Source organism: Fundulus heteroclitus, chromosome 12 (assembly GCF_011125445.2).
Source record: "Fundulus heteroclitus isolate FHET01 chromosome 12, MU-UCD_Fhet_4.1, whole genome shotgun sequence".
Lineage (NCBI taxonomy): Eukaryota > Metazoa > Chordata > Actinopteri > Cyprinodontiformes > Fundulidae > Fundulus > Fundulus heteroclitus.
The window spans coordinates 21,722,027-21,741,949 of NC_046372.1; the positions used below are offsets into that span (position 1 = coordinate 21,722,027).

The window sequence follows — 19,923 nt, forward strand, 5'->3', positions numbered from 1 at the left end:
TAACCCGGCTCCTTTTTCAGTCGCCTGTAGCCAGGCATCCCCTTCTGTCGCCTGTAGCCAGGCTTCCCCTTCGGTCGCCTGTAGTCAGGCTCCCTCGTTAGTCGCCTGTGGTCAGGCTCCTTCGTTAGTCGCCTGTGGTCAGGCTCCTTCGTTAGTTGCCTGTAACCAGGCTCCTTCGTCAGTCGCCTGTAGCCAGGCTCCTTTTTCTGTCGCCTGTAGCCAGGCTCCTTTTTCTGTCGCCTGTAGCCGGGCTCTTTCTTCGGTCGCCTGTAGCCAGGCTCCCGCACCGGGAACCAGTGACCAGGCGCCGCCGCCTGTAGCCACTAACCGGGCGCCGCCGCCTGTAGCCACTAACCGGGCGCCGCCGCCTGTAGCCACTAACCGGGCGCCGCCGCCTGTAGCCACTAACCGGGCGCCGCCGCCTGTAACCACTAACCGGGCGCCCTCCTCAGCCTGTAGCCCGGCGCCTTCCGTATCTTGTAGTCCGGCGCCTTCCTCAGCCTGTAGTCCGGTGCCTTCCGTACCTTGTAGTCTGGCGCCCTCCGTACCCTGTAGTCTGGCGCCTTCCGTACCCTGTAGTCCGGCGCCAGGTTCTGTTTTTTCTCTCTCCAGACCTCGCTGCCGGCCTCCTAGATTCCTGCTCCGCCGCCGGCCTCCGAGGTTCCTGCTCCGTAGACGGCCTCCTGGACGCCCGCCGGAGAGCCTGTCACGCCGGGGTCGTCCGCCAGAGAGCCTGTCACGCCGGGGCCGTCCGCCGGAGAGCCTGTCACGCCGGGGCCGTCCGCCGGAGAGCCTGTCACGCCGGGGCCGTCCGCCGGAGAGCCCGTCACGCCGGGGCCGTCCGCCGGAGAGCCCGTCACGCCGGGGCCACCCGCCGGAGAACCGGTCACGCCGGGGCCGCCTGCCGGAGAACCGGTCACGCAGGGGCCGCCCGCCGGAGAGACCGACGGAGAACCGGTCACGCCTGGGCCGCCCGCCGGGAAGACCGCCAGACGTCCTGATTCGCTGGGGTCGTCCGCCGGGACGACCGCCGGACTCTCTGTTTTGGGAACTGTTTTGAAAATTTTCTGTTAGTTTGGATTCACCCTATGTGGGTTGTTTTCTGTTTTGGACTCTTGTTTTGGTTGTTTTTTTTTTTTGTTTTTTTTTCTGACCCTCCTGCCTGTAGCCCCCTCCACCCGCCCGGTCAGACTTTTATTTAGTTTTCTTTGTAGAGACGTTTAAGGGCGTCTAGAATCCGCCCTTGAGGGGGGGGCTCTGTAATGTTCTGTTGTTGTTTAGGTTGTTTTCAGTTAGTCAACTTTTCTGTTTTAGGATTTATTTCTGTGTTGTGTTGTTTTGATTTGTGCTTAGTCTGTTTGTTGTCATCTAGTCTTGGTTTTATTTTGCTTAGGGTTTTTCTTTATTAGTCTGTAGGTTCCCTCTATTGTTTTCACCTGTTTTGGTTAATTAGTTCCGCCCTGTTCTCCTTTTCCGTTCGCCTATTTAAACCCGCCTTAGTTTTCTGTTTGTTGCCAGAACGTCTCTAGCTATACGGTGAGCGCTTCCAGCATTTTTGAAATTCCTGTCTGCCTGTCTGCCTCTCGACCTGTTCTGCCTCTGTTTTTTGGATACCTGTCTGCCCCTTTGGATTTGTCTGCCTGCCTGGGTCCTGCCTGTCAGCCTCAGAGAATTGGACTGCCTCACCGTGTTTCTGACCCCAGCCTGTCCGTGAGTAACGAGTTCGCCTGCCCCCTGTTTCTGTCTGTGCTTTCTGGATTGACCTGGACCTGGACCTGGACGCTCTGTTGAATTCTCCCTTGGAAACCGCTGCCTGAGCTAAACGGATTTTCCCCGACAAAGACCTGGACCGGACCTGGACAAAGAGCCCTGGATAACCCCCTCTCAGACGCCTTCGTCATAAGGAGTCAGAGTTCTGCCCTCAGCACGTCCAGGTTAGTGACCTCACTTCTCTCTAACAAACCTGTTAATATCTGCTGGTCACTAACCTGCGACTCTGCCTTCAGGAGCGGCCAGTCGCAGCGTGCGAGCCGAGCCAGGGATCGCGCCGCCAGCGTCAAAATAAAGACTGATATTATTTTTGTACTCACTTGTTTTCGGGTATTTCTTGTGTCCTCCTAAATTCATCACAATTTTATTATTATTATTTTTTACACATGTCGACTACAGTTAGTTTACATAATTTATTTCAGTTTTATGTAATATTCCTTATTATTGAGGTCTGCTGATGAATATGGAAATATATGTTCTGGTCATAGTCACTGTTTAGCCTAAATAACTACTAAAACAATAGCATACAAGCTTAAACAGGCTTGCTGTTGCAATGACTCAGATAACTGAAAATTTGCACAGGGATATTAAAACAATTGGTTTGCCCAAGTAACTACTTTCACTTACAGTTGACAGATTAAGATCTCAAGATGTTACTCATCGAAATCCATCTACGTGATGTGAAATTTCAAAATAAAAGCCCTCCAAAATCTCCATGTTAAGTCAGTTTGACCTAAGTTGCTGTCAATATTGAATGGTTTTTAGTGTATACTGTCACTTCAACATGACAGTAGAACACCTCCAGATGTTGCTCAACATATTGCATCCACATCTGATGTTGTCACTGTTAATATTCTGAAAGGGTAGCATGCAGCTATTGTTGAACAAGAATGTGATCAATGTAAAACACACCTTAACATTCAGGTTCAATTAATACTTTTCTTTTGATAACAGATTTGTTACTTTTAAAAATGTGAAAGTGGATTAAAAACATAAAACAACCGTAAAGTTTATCAAAATTATGTGTGTGTGTGTCCAAAAAAGCTGGACGATGCTCTTATGTTGTAGTTCAACAAGCCCGATATTCATAAAACTTTGGTCATCCTTTGTGATATGGCTTCTCATATTGAAAATAAGAGACAGAATCTAACTGTTGTATCTTAGAGTCATAGGCCTACTTACTCTCGCTGATTCTTGGACATCCTTCTTTCCCGGAAAAACAAGGCTTTATGCAATACATTCATTCAGCCAATAACAAATAAGACAAAGTTCCACTAAGAGTCTCTTTTGTCCAAATTATAGAAAGATCACAACAAAAATGTTCTGTGTGCTTTCTTCTTAGACTGGCTAGTAATTTTTTTAGTTCATATTAATGATTATTTTTATCTGTGTATGACAAAAAATATTTAGTTTCCAATACATTGAGAAACCTAATATACACTATATTGTATTGTATAAGTATTCACTCACCTGCCTTTGACTCTTCTGGGAAGGCTGTCCACAAGGTTTAGGAGTGTGTTTATGGGAATTTTTGACCATTCTTCCAGAAATGCATTTGTGAGGTCACATACTGATGGTGTACAACAAGACATGGCTCTCAGTCTCCACTATATTTAATCTCAAAGGTGTTCTATCGGGTTGAGGCCAGGCTCTGTATAGGCCAGTGAAGTTCATCCACATCAAACTCTTCCATCCATGTCCTTATGGACCTTGCTTTGTGCTCTGGTGCTCAGTCATGTTGGAGGAGGCAGGGGCCAGCTCCAAACTGTTCCCACAAAGTTGAGAAAATGGAATTGTCCAAGATGTCTAGTCTGTGGAAACACTCAGAGCTCCGTTCACTGGAACTAAGGGGCCAAGCCCAGCTCCTGAAAAACAACCCCACACCATAATCCCCCCTCTGCCAAACTTTACACTTGGCACAATGAAGTCAGACAATCACCATTCTCCTGGCAACCGCCAAACCCAGACTCGTCCATCAGATTTGCAGATGAAGAAGCGTGATTTGTCACTCAGAAGAACGTGTCTCCAATGCCTTGCATTGCACTTGGTGATGTATGGCTTGGATGCAGCAGATCAGCCATGGAAACCCATTCCATGAAGCTCTCTGCACTGTTCTTGAGCTAATCTTAACGCCACATGAAGTTTGGAATCATGTAGTGATTGACTTTGCAGAAAGTTGGCAACCTCTACGCTCTATGCACTTCAGTATCCACTGAACCCGCTCCGACAGTTTACGTGGACTAACACTTCGTGGCTGAGTTGCTGTCGTTCCCAAACATTTCCATTTTCTCATGATACAGCAGTTAACTCAAGAATATTTAGGAGCGAGGAAAGTTGACAACTGGATTTTTTGCCAGCTGGCATCCTATCACAGCTTCATGCTGGAATTCACTGAGCTCCTGAGAGCAACTCATTTTTTCACAAATGTTTGTGAAAACAGTCTGCATGCGTAGTTTTTATACACCTGTGACCATGGAAGTGATTGGAACACCTGATTCTAATAATTTGGATGGCGGAGCGAATACTTTTGCAATATAGTGTATATAGTTATGTTGGAACATCATATCAAATCTTAATGAGCTTTGTTGAGCAGCCTCTGGAGATGTTCTACTGTCACTCTGAATCAAAAATTTTCACTTAAAACATAAGGGTTAGTAGCAACATTATCAGTAACTTAGGTCAAAGTGAATATATAGCGAGATTTTGAAGGGCTTTCACTTTGAAATTCCACATCAGATGTGGATGAAATTTGTTGCGCAACATCTGGAGGTGTTCTACTGTCAGGCTGAAGTGACAGTATCACCTGAAAATGTACCGTTTAGTAGCAACATTGCCAGAAACTTATGTGAAATTAACTTAATGTAGAGATTTTGGAGGATTTAATTTAGAAATTCCACATCATGTATATGGATTTTGATGAGTAACATGTCAAGATCCTAATCTGTCATCTGTAAGTGAAAGTAGTCACTTAGAAAAACCAATTGTTTTAATATCCCTGTGCAAATTCTCACTTATCTGAGTCATTGCAACAGCAAGCCTGTTTAAGGCTGTTGGCTATTTTTTTTAGTAATTATTCAGGCTAAACAGTGACTATGACCAAAATATATATTTCCATATTCACCAGCAGGCTTGAATAATAAAGAAGTATTACATAAAGCTGTGAGAAATTATTTATACTAACTGAAGTCCACATGTGTAACAAAACAAAGAATAGAATAGGTTGATACACGTCAAACACATTGCTTTTATTTTGGAAAGTAGTCTCAGGCATTGATACCGTAATGCATGGTGTTCCCATGACCTTCAAAATCAAGGGAGGGCTGGCATGACTGCCGTGTCCACAGTGGCGGCTGGCTTGACCGCAGTAAACTCAGCCATGTTCATTGGAAAATCGCCTCACTTTTCTTAGAAAATATCGTCTTACTCCCCCTCTCACCTGGGATATCTGCGCTGAGATTTGTATGGATGACAAGCCTTGTTTTGTCGTGTCTAAAATCAAATCTGCGTAAGGTTCTTAAGACATTTTAATCTGAAAAATGTGGTGCTTTTGCAACGCAGAAGTGACCACTTCCGGTCTCGGAATATGAACAAACGTTTACATTTTAAACCATTTTTGTTTTTTCTTACCCGAAATGGAAAATTAATTTTAAATAATTTTTCAAATTTCACTTTTCGCTTATGGACAATCAAAAAGACAAACGCTTTGTATTTCGATTTTCTTTTTTGTATTTTAAAACAAAAATCAAATGGCCATTTGTTTTTGTTTTTTCAATTCCTGCTTCTGAAACGAAAATCCAATGACCAAAAGATACACTGACCCAAAACATACAGCTTGATTTAATTTAGGGTATTAAAATAGAGCTTCAAGTTCCGCTCTTGCGGTCTCTCTCTCTCTCTCTCTCTCTCTCTCTCTCTCTCTCTCTCTCTCTCTCTCTCTCTCTCTCTCTCTCTCTCTCTCTCTCTCTCTCTCCGAGTCTGATCAGCAGCACCGCGGTTGTTTGTGAGAGACAGCAGAGTGGGCGGGCCAGGCTGAGCCTGCGTGCTGATTGGCTGCACGCAGGCTGCACGCCGGGTGCACGCAATGAAAAGGTTGGGTACAGCCTGTTCAGGTTGCCAGCCTATCACTGAGCAACACATGCACAAACAAAGTGGTTTCTGTTTTAGAGAGACAGATTAATCCAACAGTCACATTTTCGGACTTTGAGAGGAAGGCGGAGTACCTGGAAATAACCATGTATAAACTGGGAGAACATGCAAACCCGTGCAGAAAAATCTAAAGTATGGATTTAAAACCTGGAAACATTTGCTCTGAGCCATTAGAGCTAACCACTGGAACACCGTGCAGCCCCTGTTAACTATCAAATAATTGATTACCCTAATTTAAAATTGAAATGGATGTTGTCATTTAGTAGATATAATACCTATTATTTTAAACATTTATGAGCATAATTTCCTGTTTTTCTTTTGTTCAATTATGTTAGTTTCAACTTAAAATTCTGAAACTTTGACAGCAATCTTGTAGATATTGTGTTTATTTTGTTTTGTACATAACATAATCCTGAGGGTCTGATCAGTTTTTACTGTCTCTTAGATGTGATGGCATTTTCTTTTTAAACTGGGTTCTACAAAATACTTTAGCTCCAAGTTCTCACTCTCATTGTTGTAAATGTGAAGTTTCATACTTTTGTTTTATTTCTTATTTTCACAGGAGGAATATTCTCACACAAACACTGATATCTGATGTTGTCTAAAGGAAAAAAATAAATAAATGACTGATTTGCTGGAGGAAAAAAAGATCAGATAAGTATGAAAAGCTGCATTTTATAGGATTTTAAACTTTTTCAAAACTGCAATCACTTAAAGCAGTTGGTTCTTCACAACCACTATTGAGCATTTTTCTCATGGATAAACTTCACAGACACAAGCGCACTCTCACAAACACCTACAGGTGCTTGGATTAGGGATCTTACAGAATCACATCTATATAGAACACCTCTATCATTAGCTTTGGCTGTCACTTTATACATTTCATATTAAATAACACTGTATATTTTAGTTTTTTGTCTTTTGAACATGAAATAGTTCTAGAATAAAATCTAATAAAGCTTTAAATATAAATAAAAAGCAGTTTGTAAATGCTACTGAAACATGTTTAATAGTCGGCTGTACACTTTTAATATCTAATGCATGTGCTTAACATTTTCAACAGCTGAAGTTGGTTTATTGCAGCAGTTAAACAGGAAACAGTCTTTACTTTCACTTTCAGCTGAGACGGTGAAACAGCAGAACTGATCCTGAAGTCTGAGACTAAACCACTTTAAACTGAAATACTCCACTATTTTAGACACTTTTTTTCCTTTGCTTGGTAGAAAATTGAGTTTTATCAGATGTGAACCTTCAGGATGGATTATCTGGGGAATTACTAACAGACTGGCCGAAGGTAAGATGAGTACCATGTGATCTGACTATAAGTCTATCAGTATTTCCTTTTCTTCATTATTAATGCCGTTTAGAAAGATAATCAGAAGATATTTAGCTTGTAATGGATCAGGTTAGTTAATCAGCAGTGAAGGCTGTTATTTAGTGCAGCACGCCACGGTGCCTCCCTCCATTTTGAATGCAGCTCCAGTGATTTTAGGCCCAGAACTTTCAAAACTCTTACTTTTAACTTTGTTTGAGCCTTTCCTGATATATTTGCAGTTTGACTTGTCTGATGTACAGATATATCTTTACAACACAAAATGTTTCTGTTTATTACTGAGATGTTACTTCAGAACCCTGCTGTCAGACCAGGAAGTATAGAAAAATGCATGTTTCTGTTTTTTATTCTTTTCTCAAAGACTTAAATTATTATTATTATTTTTATTTCAGGATTTTTAAGGATCAGATTAACTGGAATCTCTGAAGCCTTCTGCTCACTAACATGGCGTCACCTGCATCAGGTGAGTGGTAATCTCTGAAACAGGAAGCAGAGAAATTTAGCCTCAGCCAGACATCTCCTGTCTTGCAGTGTAACATTCAGAATTGTTGTCTTCATGCCAAAGAGAGCCTAACAGATTTATTTTCATTAGTGGAGCGCTACTGTTTTTGCTATAGTGCTCCGGTTGATACCTATTCAAAGAACTTTATTCAAGAAAAAAGAAGCTCTGTCATATTTTACAACATTTTTGGAGGGGCAGAGACTGGCTCAGGATACATACATACATAAGACAAAGAAACAAGACATTAGCTTTACTATTTTTGTTAAAAAAAAAGCCAGCCAGACCGAGCCCACATAGTGAACCCAGAGGTGCCCAGAGAAGTCGATCTGAATTAATTATTAATTATTGTGGAGACTCAGGATCAGAATGAGCTTCATTGCCAGGTAGTATTTTACACGTATGAGGAATATGCTTCGGTGATAAGGTGCTACACATAGACAAATATATAGCTGACATAAATAAATGTGGAAATAAATTATTTAAATAAACAAAACAAATGGAAGTTATGTAAGATGAATAAGACAAAAGATAAGGATAATACAACTAAGTGCTGAGGAAGAACATTGTGGCAGATATTTACATGTGCATTATTCCGGGTTTTTGTTGTGCATATGTATTGCAACGGGATAGGAGACATTTAAAAAAAAAATAGAAATAAATAAATAAATGCGCAAAAAATAAGTATACTATTGAATGTACAATAATGCAGCAAATAAATAAAAGTAGGCAATAATTATATGACAAATGCAAATATCTTTTGCTTAGCTTTTTTATTTTTTCTCCTTTGTAATAATTATCCATTCATTTGTTATAATATTCAACTTTTATTTATTAGTTACAAAAGCAAATTAAATGTTTTTGTCTGCTTTATTCTTTGTATTTCATACCCATTTCTTCAACTCTATTCATTTCTTGCTTTCTTTTTACGTTTCTGTATGCATATCTGCTTCATTATAGGGGTCTTTCTGTGCCTATTGGTTGGTCGGACTTCTTTGCTCAATCTAGAAGCTACAGCTGTGGCTGCCGCTATTGGCACAATAGCTACCCAGGTTATTAGTGAGCTGAGGCATTTAGCAACTTTGTTTGAAAACAACAAAGTAATTCCTGACTTTATTAGCTGTTGTGCGGACGCTCTGATTGAACGTACGGTTCAGTTAGCAGCTCATACGGACACAGATATTATAAGTCGATAGTCACCAGGGCTGTAAAAACCCCATTAACCCAGACATTCACTCCTCCTGAAAGAGCGTAGAGCCACAGTGGACAGTCGTCTGTACTGTTGATGGCATTGCAGCAATCCCTCATACTGAGAAGACAGAGCAAAAACACAAAAAAGCATCAAAGCTCACACTGATCATGGAAATAGAGATGTTTTATTCTGTTAAAAAGTAAAAGAATAGTGCAGTCACCTCGTTGTTCAGTTAATGGGTTAGAATAGAAAATGACAAAAATATTCTCCTGTGGTATCTCAGCCTACATGATTGTATGACCATACCATTTGTTTCATATGAGAATAATCATATCTGTTTAAGCTTGATTCTTATAAATACTAACTCCCAATATAGCACCTTTTCAAAAAGGAAAAGGGCTCTGTTTTCATTTCAAGATATCTGACGAAAATACTATTTGTTCTGATGGTCCCACATCTCCAGAAGTTCTGTCTGCTGTAACCAAAGATCCACCTTCATGAATCCATCACTGAGAACAGCTGTCTGTGCAAAGCTCAGCCCAACAGATAACCCAATCTTTGACCCAGACATGGTTTTTAACTTAAAATGTTTGTTAAAAATAAATCAATAACAAAAAAATCTTGGTGTAGGAAGGTTAATGTCCAGAGAGTAGCAGAAAACAGTCAGTGCTGCTAACAGCAGGACATAAAAGTCTGAATAGGCTGGAGGCAGGAATCAGGTCAGTAAAGCAGGTAAACCTTCACAAGAGTCTGGAAGGCAGATTTGGCAGTAGAGTAGCACAGTTAGCAGTAGATTGTGAATTTATGGGGATACTTTACTGTATCGGGTTGACTGTCTAACAGAGAATATTTCAGTTTCAAGCAGAATTGTTGTGATGCTTTCATTGTTTCCTGCTGAGAAAGATGTCTACAGGATGTTTGAATGTGTTACTGGAGAACTTTAGCAAAACTCAGAAAGAGCTGAACTCTAGAGATAGAGTATAGGGTTCATGGAACTGTATAATTGAGGGTAAGGGTTGGCAGATAAAAATGTAAGGTTTATGAAGAACAAACAGACAAAGATGATGAGTCTAAGCAGTGGCAGAGCTTGAGTGGTCAGAGAACAATATTCAGATTTTCATAGTAAGTGACACAATGAACTGGATTAGAAACAAGCAGATCAGAGGTACGGCTCATGTTGCGCTGTGTGGAGACAAAGTTGGAGAGGTAAGGTTTGGAGAAATAATAACATATTGGACAAAGGATAGTGAATGTGGAGATGCCAGATAAAAGGAGAGGAGAGCGATCACAGAGAACATCCATGAATGGATTCAAGCAGGATATGCAGAAGGTTTGTATCACAGAATAAGATAGAAAATATAGAGGGATAAGATCCTTAGTTTGATCCCTGAGAGAATTCTCCCAAACAGCTATTTGTACTTTGAATAATTCAGTTGTTATTATTATTATTATTATTATTATTATTATTATTATTATTACTACTACTACTACTATCATTAATAATAATAATAATAATAATAATAATAATAATAATAATTTTTCTTAACTAGGTTAAAACTGAAAATACTTTTTAAATATAAAAACAGAATGTTGCCCACATAAATATGTTTGTTTACTTTTGTCTTGACAGATCGACTGCCTGTTAAAAAAAGCAGAAGCTATGAATTTATTCCACCTGACAGTAAGTTTATCTTTTTAAATATAGAATTACAAATTTACAACTAAAGACCACCCAAAGTACCTCATATTTCCTCTAAACTGTAAAAATGAGCAAATGAAATAAATACATACATACATAGTCCACAAAAAGTCCAAATGCAAAAATAACCAAAACCCAAATCATTACACTCCTTTTCTAAAATTATGTATAAAAAGGGGAGTTTGGATATTTGCCTATAGTTCTTAGTTTTGGCTGGATCAAGGGGTGCAACGCACATTGGATTCGACATGAAGGTGGTTATATTTTTTCCTTTGTCCTTGATCTTGTCAATTTAGAAATGTAAAAAGTCATTACATTCATTTCAAAGCATAAGTGCAGCCAAGACACTGGGGAACACCAGATAGTTGATTGTTTCATATAAAACCTTAGGAATTTTTACTAGCTGTTATCAGCTGATATAAATAATTGGATCTGACAGCCTTTTCATTTCATTATGAGAATAAATAAAGTCCCTCAGTTGCAGTAGGTGAACTTTAAGTTTACAAGATTTCCATAGGTGTTCAGTTTTCTGACACAGTCTTTTGAGATTCATGATTCTCAAATTGATCCCAGGGCAGGGCTGTACTTGAAACACACTGGTAGACTTGAGGGGTGTTACCTGATCTAAGATGGCTGCACAATGACTGGCAAATGACTGCATAAAATTGTCAACATTAAGACATTCAAGAACTTGGTTCAAACATGGCACAGAATCTATCAGAGGTACTGTTTTATAATTTGCCTTTGTGACTTAAGGTCTAAAGGCGATGGCTCAGGGGAGGATCCAGGTCCAAACACAAAAGATATATATATATATATATATATATATATATATATATATATATATATATATATATATATATATATATATATATATATATATATATATATACACATTATATATAGAGGGTGCAGAGGTGTTGACCACAGTTACATCCATCCATCTTCATATTTCATTTGTGGTCCCTGTTTTACCTGCTTGGTCTCAGCACTTCATAATCCATCCCATTGCCCTTTGATAGCTGACTGTTTTATGATAAATTCACCAAAACACATTTCTGGATCTCAGCGTATCTGTCACCATATCCTTTGCATGACACAAATCTGCAAATCATCGGATTTGACCTCTATACTTCCTGAAGCGGGTAAAGGTTTGGAAAGAAAGCTGCAACTAACTTTATGAGCAAATCAAGCACACACACAAAAAAAGCAATGATTTCACAACCACAAACTAATATACTAATGACTGAAGCTGTTTCTAAGCAAAGTTAGGATAGGTCTAAAAGAGCAATAACAATCTAGCAGCAGAGAGGACAAAACTGAATGACCGGGTTTAACTTCAGAGGGAGCACGATAGAGTGCAAGGATGAAGATGCAGAAAGGAGGGAATATTTTTATTTTATTTTATTCATCAGAAGCATCAGTCAGTTAAGTATCTTGGGGTCTTGTTCACGACTGAAGGGAAGATGGAGCGGGAGATCGACAGGCGGATTGGTGCAGCGTCTGCTGTGAAGCGGGCGCTGTACCGATCCGTTGTGGTGAAGAGAGAGCTGAGCCAAAAGGCCAAGCTCTCGATTTACCGGTCGATCTACGTTCCTACCCTCATCTATGGTCACAAGCTTTGGGTCGTGACCGAAAGAACGAGATCCCGGATACAAGCGGCTGAAATGAGTTTTCTCCGTAGTGTGTCTGGGCTCTCCCTTAGAGATAGGGTGAGGAGCTCAGTCATCCGGGGAGGACTCAGAGTAGAGCCGCTGCTCCTCCACATCGAGAGGAGCCAGTTGAGGTGGCTCGGGCATCTGGTCAGGATGCCTCCTGGACGCCTCCCTGGAGAGGTGTTCTGGGCACGTCCCACCGGGAGGAGGCCCAGGGGAAGACCCAGGACACGCTGGAGGGACTATGTTTCTCTGCTGGCCTGGGAATACCTTGGGATTCCCCCGGAGGAGCTGGCCCAAGTGGCCGGGGAGAGGGACGTCTGGGCCTCCCTACTGAAGCTGCTACCCCCGCGACCCGACCCCGGATAAGGAGAAGATGATGGATGGATGTATCAGTCAGAACACAGAAACAGTTTGAAAAATATTTTTTACCAAGCGGGTGTTTTTGTGGGTGGAGAAACAGTTCTAAGGTTGACAAAACAAACAATTAGCATCTGTACTTAAACTTATGTGTTGGCTACTTTTTCCATAAAGATCATGAACTGATATTTTTACAAATTAGATTTTAAGTGTTTACCAGTTTGCAGCTGAGCTAATTTTCTTACTTCACTGAGTAAACTGTCTCGATACAGTTTTGAAAACTTGAACTTCAAAGTATGTTTTTCCAATTTATTGAGTGGTAAACAAACTTTTTGTTCTTACAATTTCAGTGTCTGAACTCAGGGTGGTTCTGCTGGGAAGCAGCTGGTCCCAGAGGAGATCAGTGGGAAACTTCATAATGGGAAAGGATGTTTTTAACACTGAACCTCAGTCCTGTGTCAGAGTCTGTGGAGAAGAGGAGAAAACCAGAATTGTTGTCATCAACACTCCTGATCTTCAGTTTCCAACTACAGCCAAACAAACACAGTTTATCAAAGACTGTGCAAGAGTCTCTGCTCCTGGACCTCATGTGTTCCTGTTGGTTCTGGAGCCTGAAAACATCACAGAAGAAGAGAAAAACACGATGCACAGAGTACTTCAAGCTTTTAACGATCGATCCTTTGATCATTCCTTTATACTGATGTTAAATTCTGTACAAAGACAGCAGGACAATGTTTTTGAAGATTATACGAAAAAGGCTTTAATTCAGGAACTGATCAGAAAATGCAGATACAGATACTTAAAGAAGGAGGATGTTGAGTGTCCAGAGCTGCTGACTCGTTTTGGTCAAATTGTGAAAGAGAACAACGGAGAACATGTGAGCTATGAAGAGTTTGAAGAAGCAGCCACCAGCTTAACAGATTCTCTTCAGAGTCGTAAAGGAAAGCCACCAACAGGTTCTCTAGTTGCTGCTGTTAAAGATGCTGGTAAGTCCAGAAATCACTGAAAATAATATCAATACAACCTTGACACAGATGTTTTTTATTTTATCCATTATAATAAACAATAATCTCCTGTTTTTAAAGGTCTCAGTTGTCAAATATCCAGAACACATCTGTCCTATGAAGGTGGGTACCTTTATCAGTTAATAATGAGATTTGCAGACTGGCCTGTAGAGGTCGCTATTCTGCTCTGTACACTCACAGCTCAGGAAAATTTTCTAGTTCACACTTAACATGTTTGTTATTTAACTGAGCAGAAACCAGAGTCCCCATAATAAAACCAGACATGAGTATGGGGCGACAGTGACGCTCATGCATTTGTCCTGCAATAGGCGGGTTGCTGGTTCAATTCCCTGCTACACCCGTCTCAGTCGTTGTGCTGATGGTGGTCAGAGGGTCCAGTGACCCCGATGTATGGCAGGTTCACTTCTGTCAGTCTACTTCCTATCCACCACCAGTGTGTGAATTGATGAATGACTGACTAGTGTAAAGCACTTTGGGGTTGTCAGACTAGTTAAAGTGTTGTACAAGCCATTCACTATGAATTGGGAGAAGATACATTCTCAACCTGATTCGAAAGCCATTACAGAATCAGAAGAGTAGAGGGTAAACAAAATAACTGAGGAAACATGAGGTGGTGCGATCTTTGCTTCACTATGGCAGTGCTCACATTTTGATGTGTGATGAATGTGCTGAAGAACCCGCTGTTTTGTAAAACAGGAGAGGAAAGCTCTGAAACAGAGAGGTTTGGCTTTAGAAAGCTCAGACACCAGACCCACAAGTCCTGGTGGGTCCACGGACTGCTTCCAGAATGGATCTAACTGCTGTTAATCCTAAACCAACTGGACTTCCTCTCTTGTTTCATTGGCCTCACGTCCAAAAGGCTTCCTTAGTTCTGAATGATTGGACATAACAGGCTAGTTTGTTGTTGTCTGAACAATCCCACACAACAGTCAACATTTTAAATTTAAATTTATCACATTCTGTTCCTGGGCACTTGTGTGTCCATTGTTTCCTACTGACAGTATATCAAACCTTTTCCAAATGTTTGCTATATGGACTTTATCCCCTTACAGAATTTCATTATTTACATTAAATTATGTGATTTTTTTTTTTTTACTTCAGCTGACATGACAAAAGGTTTAATCACATAATTTTATCTAATTTCTTACAGAATCTGTTTTTAGGATTGTGTTGTTGGGGGGAAGAGAAGATAAAAAGTCAAAACTTGGTAACTTGATAATTGAAGAGCAGGAATTTCATCACCAGAAGCGCAGCGTGGCCTCCTGTGGAGAGTGGAGAGGAAAACCAGTGATCGTAGTAAAAACTCCTGACATGTTCAGTCTTTCTCAGGAAAAAATCCTTGGAGAAATGAATAACTGTGTGAGGCTCTGTTACCCTGGACCACATGTTCTGCTGCTGTTAGTGAAACCTTCAGAATTTACTGTAGAGAACAGAAAAACAATGAACTTCATCCTGAGATTGTTTAGTCCAGATGCCTTCGGACATTCAGTGGTCATCTTAACACGATGGAGAAAGTTCATCTGTCAATGAGCTCCTCAGGCTGGTCCAAGGCAGATGCTACAACATGAATAAAAATGATCGCAGTCTGTTGATGATGGAGATTGAGACCATCATGGTGGAAAACAAAGGAACATATCTGAGCTTCAGAGGAGAGACCAGCAGACCCCCTCAGCAACAGATCAAACCTCCACTAAACCTGGTTCTGTGTGGAAGGAGAGGAGCAGGGAAGACCTCAGCAGCCAAGGCCATCTTAGGTCAGACTGAGCTAAGATCCTACTCATCAGTTAGTATTAAAAACCAGGGAGAGGTCAGCAGACGTTGGGTTTCTGTGGTGGAGCTGCCTGCCTTGCATGGAAGAACTCAGCAGGAAGTGATGGAGGAATCATTCAGGTGCATCTCCCTCTGTGATCCTGAGGGGGTCCACGCCTTCATCCTAGTCCTACCTGTGGGTCCCCTCACTGATGAAGACAAGGGAGAGTTACAGACCATCCAGGACATGTTCAGCTCTGTGGTCAATGACTTCATCATGATGCTGTTCACTGTGGAGTCAGATCCTAAACATCCAGCTGTTGTTAACTTTATAAGCAGAGACAGAGACATCCAGAGGCTTATTCAGAGATGTGGAGGAAGAGATGTTGTTGTCAACATCAAGAGCAAGCAGCAGATCCCAGAACTGTTGGAGATGGTGGAAAAAATGAGACAAAGGAATGATAAGCTATGCAGCTACACAACTGAAATATTCACACATGCCCAAATAAAAAGAATTGTACAACTGAAGGAAAACTGCAGCTTTCAACAGGCTGAACTTGATAAACTTAAAAAGGATAAACGGATAAACTGTAAGTTGTTTATGTTCAAAATAATTAATAATGATACATTAAATTCTGTTCTATGTTGTGGGTATGATGAAACTGACCTGTTTAATTATTATTGCAGGTAATGAGGAACAGAAAACCCCAGATTGTCTGAGAATTGTTCTGATTGGGAAAACTGGATGTGGAAAAAGCTCCTCAGGAAACACCATCCTAGGAGGAAAAAGGTTTAAAGCTCAATCAAGTCAAACATCAGTAACCAAACGCTGTCAGAAAGCAACGGGTGAGGTGAACGGTCTTCCCGTTGTTGTTGTCGACACTCCTGGACTGTTTGACTCAACTTTGTCTAATGAAGAAGTTCAAGATGAGATTGTGAAATGTATGAGTCTCCTGGCTCCAGGACCACATGTCTTCCTGCTGGTGTTTCAGATTGGAAGATTCACACCAGAGGAGAGAAAGACTTTAAGTTTGATCAAGAAAGCATTTGGAAAGGGTTCAGAAAAGTTCACCATCATCCTTCTAACTAGAGGAGATTCTTTGGAGGAGGATGATGTGTCTATTGAAGATTACATTGAAAACTATTGTGATGAGTCCTTTAAGAAACTGCTGGCTGACTGTGGAGGAAGACATCATGTGTTTAATAATCGAAGTAAAGAAAACCCTACGCAAGTTAATGAGCTTATAGAAAAGATCAACAAGATGTTGAAGGAAAATGGAGGTACCTATTACACCAATGATATGCTGCAAGAGGCAGAAGCTGCCATACAGAAAGAAATGAAGAGGATACTTATGGAGAAAGATGAAGAAATAAAGAAAAAGAGGGAGGATCTAGAAAGAAAACATGAAGAAGAAATGCAAATTATGAAGATGAAAATGGAAGAACAGAGAGCAGCAATTGAACTAGAGAGAAAAGAGACAGACAAAAAACTGAGACAAAAAGAGGAAAACATCATGAAAGAGATAGAACAAAGAAAGACTGAAAAAAAGAGGAGAGAAGAAGAAGACAGGAAAAGAAAACAAGACGAAGAAGCTCAGAGAAAACAATGGCAAAAAAACTGGAAGCTTTTGCTGAAATAATAAAATTAGAATCCCAAAAAAATCAAATGGTTAATAAGGAGTTGGTAGAAAGTAGAGAGGCAATGAGAAAGGAGAAGGAGAAGTGGGAAAATGAAAGAAAAGATTGGTGGGAAAAAAGGCTTCACGATGCTGAAGAGATCAGGAAATTTGTAGATGCTAAAATAAAAGAGCTCCAAAAAGAATTTGATGAAGAGAGAAAAAAATCAGAATACCAACGTAAAGAAGAAGATACGATCAGAAGAGAAAAGGAGGAGAAGCAACGAAAGGAGCCAGAAGAAAACTATAAGAAACAAATGGAGGACATGAAAACTAAATATGAAGAGGAGGCCAGAAAACAAGCTGAAGAGTTCAATGAGTTCAGAGAAAAATACTCCCAAGACTTGGAAGCTCTGATGGAAAAACATGATGAAGAACTGAGGAAACTGAAAGAAAAGGAGAAAGAAATGGAAGAGAAAGTTAAGAATAAAAGGAAAGAGTACAGTCTGCTGTATGATCTCACACGTCACAATGAAGAGAAACTGAAAGAAGAGCTTGAAGACAAAGCTGGGAAATTAGAGGATGAAAAGAAGAGGAAGGAACAACAAAAAAAGAACTGCAATATTTAAAGGAAAAGCATCAGAAAGAAACAGATGAATTGAGAAAAAAATACAAAGAAGAATGCAGCATCTGCTGATGTGACCATAACTGGAAAGCTTCCTGTTACTATCAGTACAAATTGGTCATTAAAACAAATCAAATTGAAATCAGACTGCTGTAACAGAACCAGCCCTGAAACGCCATATTCTAGTTTCTATTAAGTGATTTACATTCCAGTTATTTGAAAAGTGCAGTTGAAGGGACAATCAAAAAGGAAGTCTTAGAAAATCTGACAGATTGAACTTGACTGATTGCTTTTAACTGTATAATGATTTTAAACTGGTAACTTTGACTGATGTTTTAGTCACTGGATATAGAGACAACCCCAGGTTTATCCCTCTTCTCACTCACAGACGGCTTTGATAAGCCACCTTTGACAGGATTAAATGAGTGCTCACTTTATTGCTTCTGCTTGCATCAACCATATATTACATCCATGTACGAAAAAACAAGTTAGTACCACAAGAGTAGCAAAACTGTTAGTTGCAAAATCATAGCATGTCTTACTATTTATGTATTCTGGTCAAAATTTGTATTCCTTCTCTATAAATAAATTTTATTAAATTTTTGCACTATGCTGATTTGGTGGAGCTGCTCTCTGCCTTCTCCCTCCTCCCGTATACACAGTAGTTACATCAGAGGCAATAAACACATTGTTAACATTCTTTAGAGATAAACCTTAAACGCTTTCAGTGGAAAATGAGAGAGCGTCTCACTAAATCTTTGGATCTGATTTACAGTATTACATATAGTGCATCTGTCAACGTCTTTTCTTTACTTTTGTTTCATTCAGGTGTGGTTAAAGATTTTTTAATAGTAAAGTTATATTTCAGTTTGACACATTCTGTTCATGGTTGTCCTCTGTGAAAACCTTGTTTCTGCTTACCCTTGGCCAATCATTGAACAGATGTTACATCACATTATGTCCCTGTTCTGCTCTGATTAGCCCTATTCTTCAAAAGGGGCTGAAAATACTGATTCTGTAATGCAGAGGGTGTAAAATGGCCTTTAAGGTTCAAATGATGCACTCCTGCCTGGACACACCAATTACAGTGTCCTGACATTTTCAAATAATATTTTTAATTATTCTTAATAAAATATCTGTACATCTGGTCTGTTTCACTTTTTTGCATCTAAATGTGAGATTACTAATCAGCAGTTACTCGGATTAATCCCTAAATGTATTATATTGGTGTCAGAGGGTTTCTAATGTGTAATGTGTTGTTTTAGATGTAGATAAACTTTTCTAACTATTCCTGTGCTCAGGGAAAATTTACTCTAAAGCAGTTTTGCAAATGTTAATTTTAAAGCTTTGATTATACATACAGTTATTATAACATTTATTTTTACCCATTCAATTGAGGTTTAATTTGCATGTATGTATTGATGTTTATATTTAATTCATCTTGTCATCAGTTTTTTTTTTACCATAATTTTTTTATGATTAATTTTTTTTTTTAATTTTATGTTTGGAAAGTGTTTAACCACCAGTCATGAAGGGATTTCCTATTGTAAAATAAGTGCGTTTTTTTTTTTAAATTTGTTTTTCACTTTACTTTTCTATGATTTTAATCTTCCTTTTTAATACAAATGCTTACATTTATTTTATTCGACAAAATGAAAACATATTTACTAGGAATGGTTTCATGTTATAAAAATAAAGGCTTGAAAAATAGACATAAATGTTTTGCTTGTTTTCGTGTATTGTACTTAAACCTGCAAGTTACTGTAACCTGTCCAAAATATTTAAATTCTTTTTTTAGAAATTCGTAGTTTTACATTTATTATAATATCTATATATAATATCCACAACACCATCGATGAAGTGCCCAAGGAAACCAAAAAACTACAAATTGTGCACATCTTAATTTTAATTTCAGACATAAATCTATTTATTTATGGAAACCAGTTCAACGGATACATTTCCTTCTTTTAAAGCTATCCCTTATGGAGCTAGAAGAGTCTTAATATTTACAAATACACATATGTGATTCATATATGCACAGGACAATGCAAATATGCCGGCCTCAGTTACAACGCGAAGAAAAGAGTTCCTTTTACTGATGTTTAACGCTCTTGAAATGTTCAGCACTCTTAAACACCGTAGAACTGACAAAATAAACACAAAAATACAACAGAAATAATTAGCCTCACAACATAACCTAATATACAATACATGTAGCAAATAAACATACCACTTTGGCCTGCTTGTGACTAAG

At 39.6% G+C, this 19,923-nt stretch overlaps 1 protein-coding gene across 1 annotated transcript; it reads left to right on the plus strand.

The window, feature by feature from the left end:
• The first annotated feature begins 6,947 nt into the window (after positions 1-6,947).
• On the plus strand, positions 6,948-17,679 carry LOC105921433. Its single transcript, XM_036144750.1, is given in 9 exon segments — positions 6,948-7,210; positions 7,642-7,712; positions 10,571-10,621; positions 13,005-13,640; positions 13,740-13,781; positions 14,830-15,181; positions 15,183-16,018; positions 16,116-17,063; positions 17,066-17,679. Coding segments are annotated over 8 exon segments (3,492 nt in total). The 5' UTR covers positions 6,948-7,210; positions 7,642-7,693; the 3' UTR covers positions 17,674-17,679.
• Positions 17,680-19,923: the final 2,244 nt, after the last annotated feature.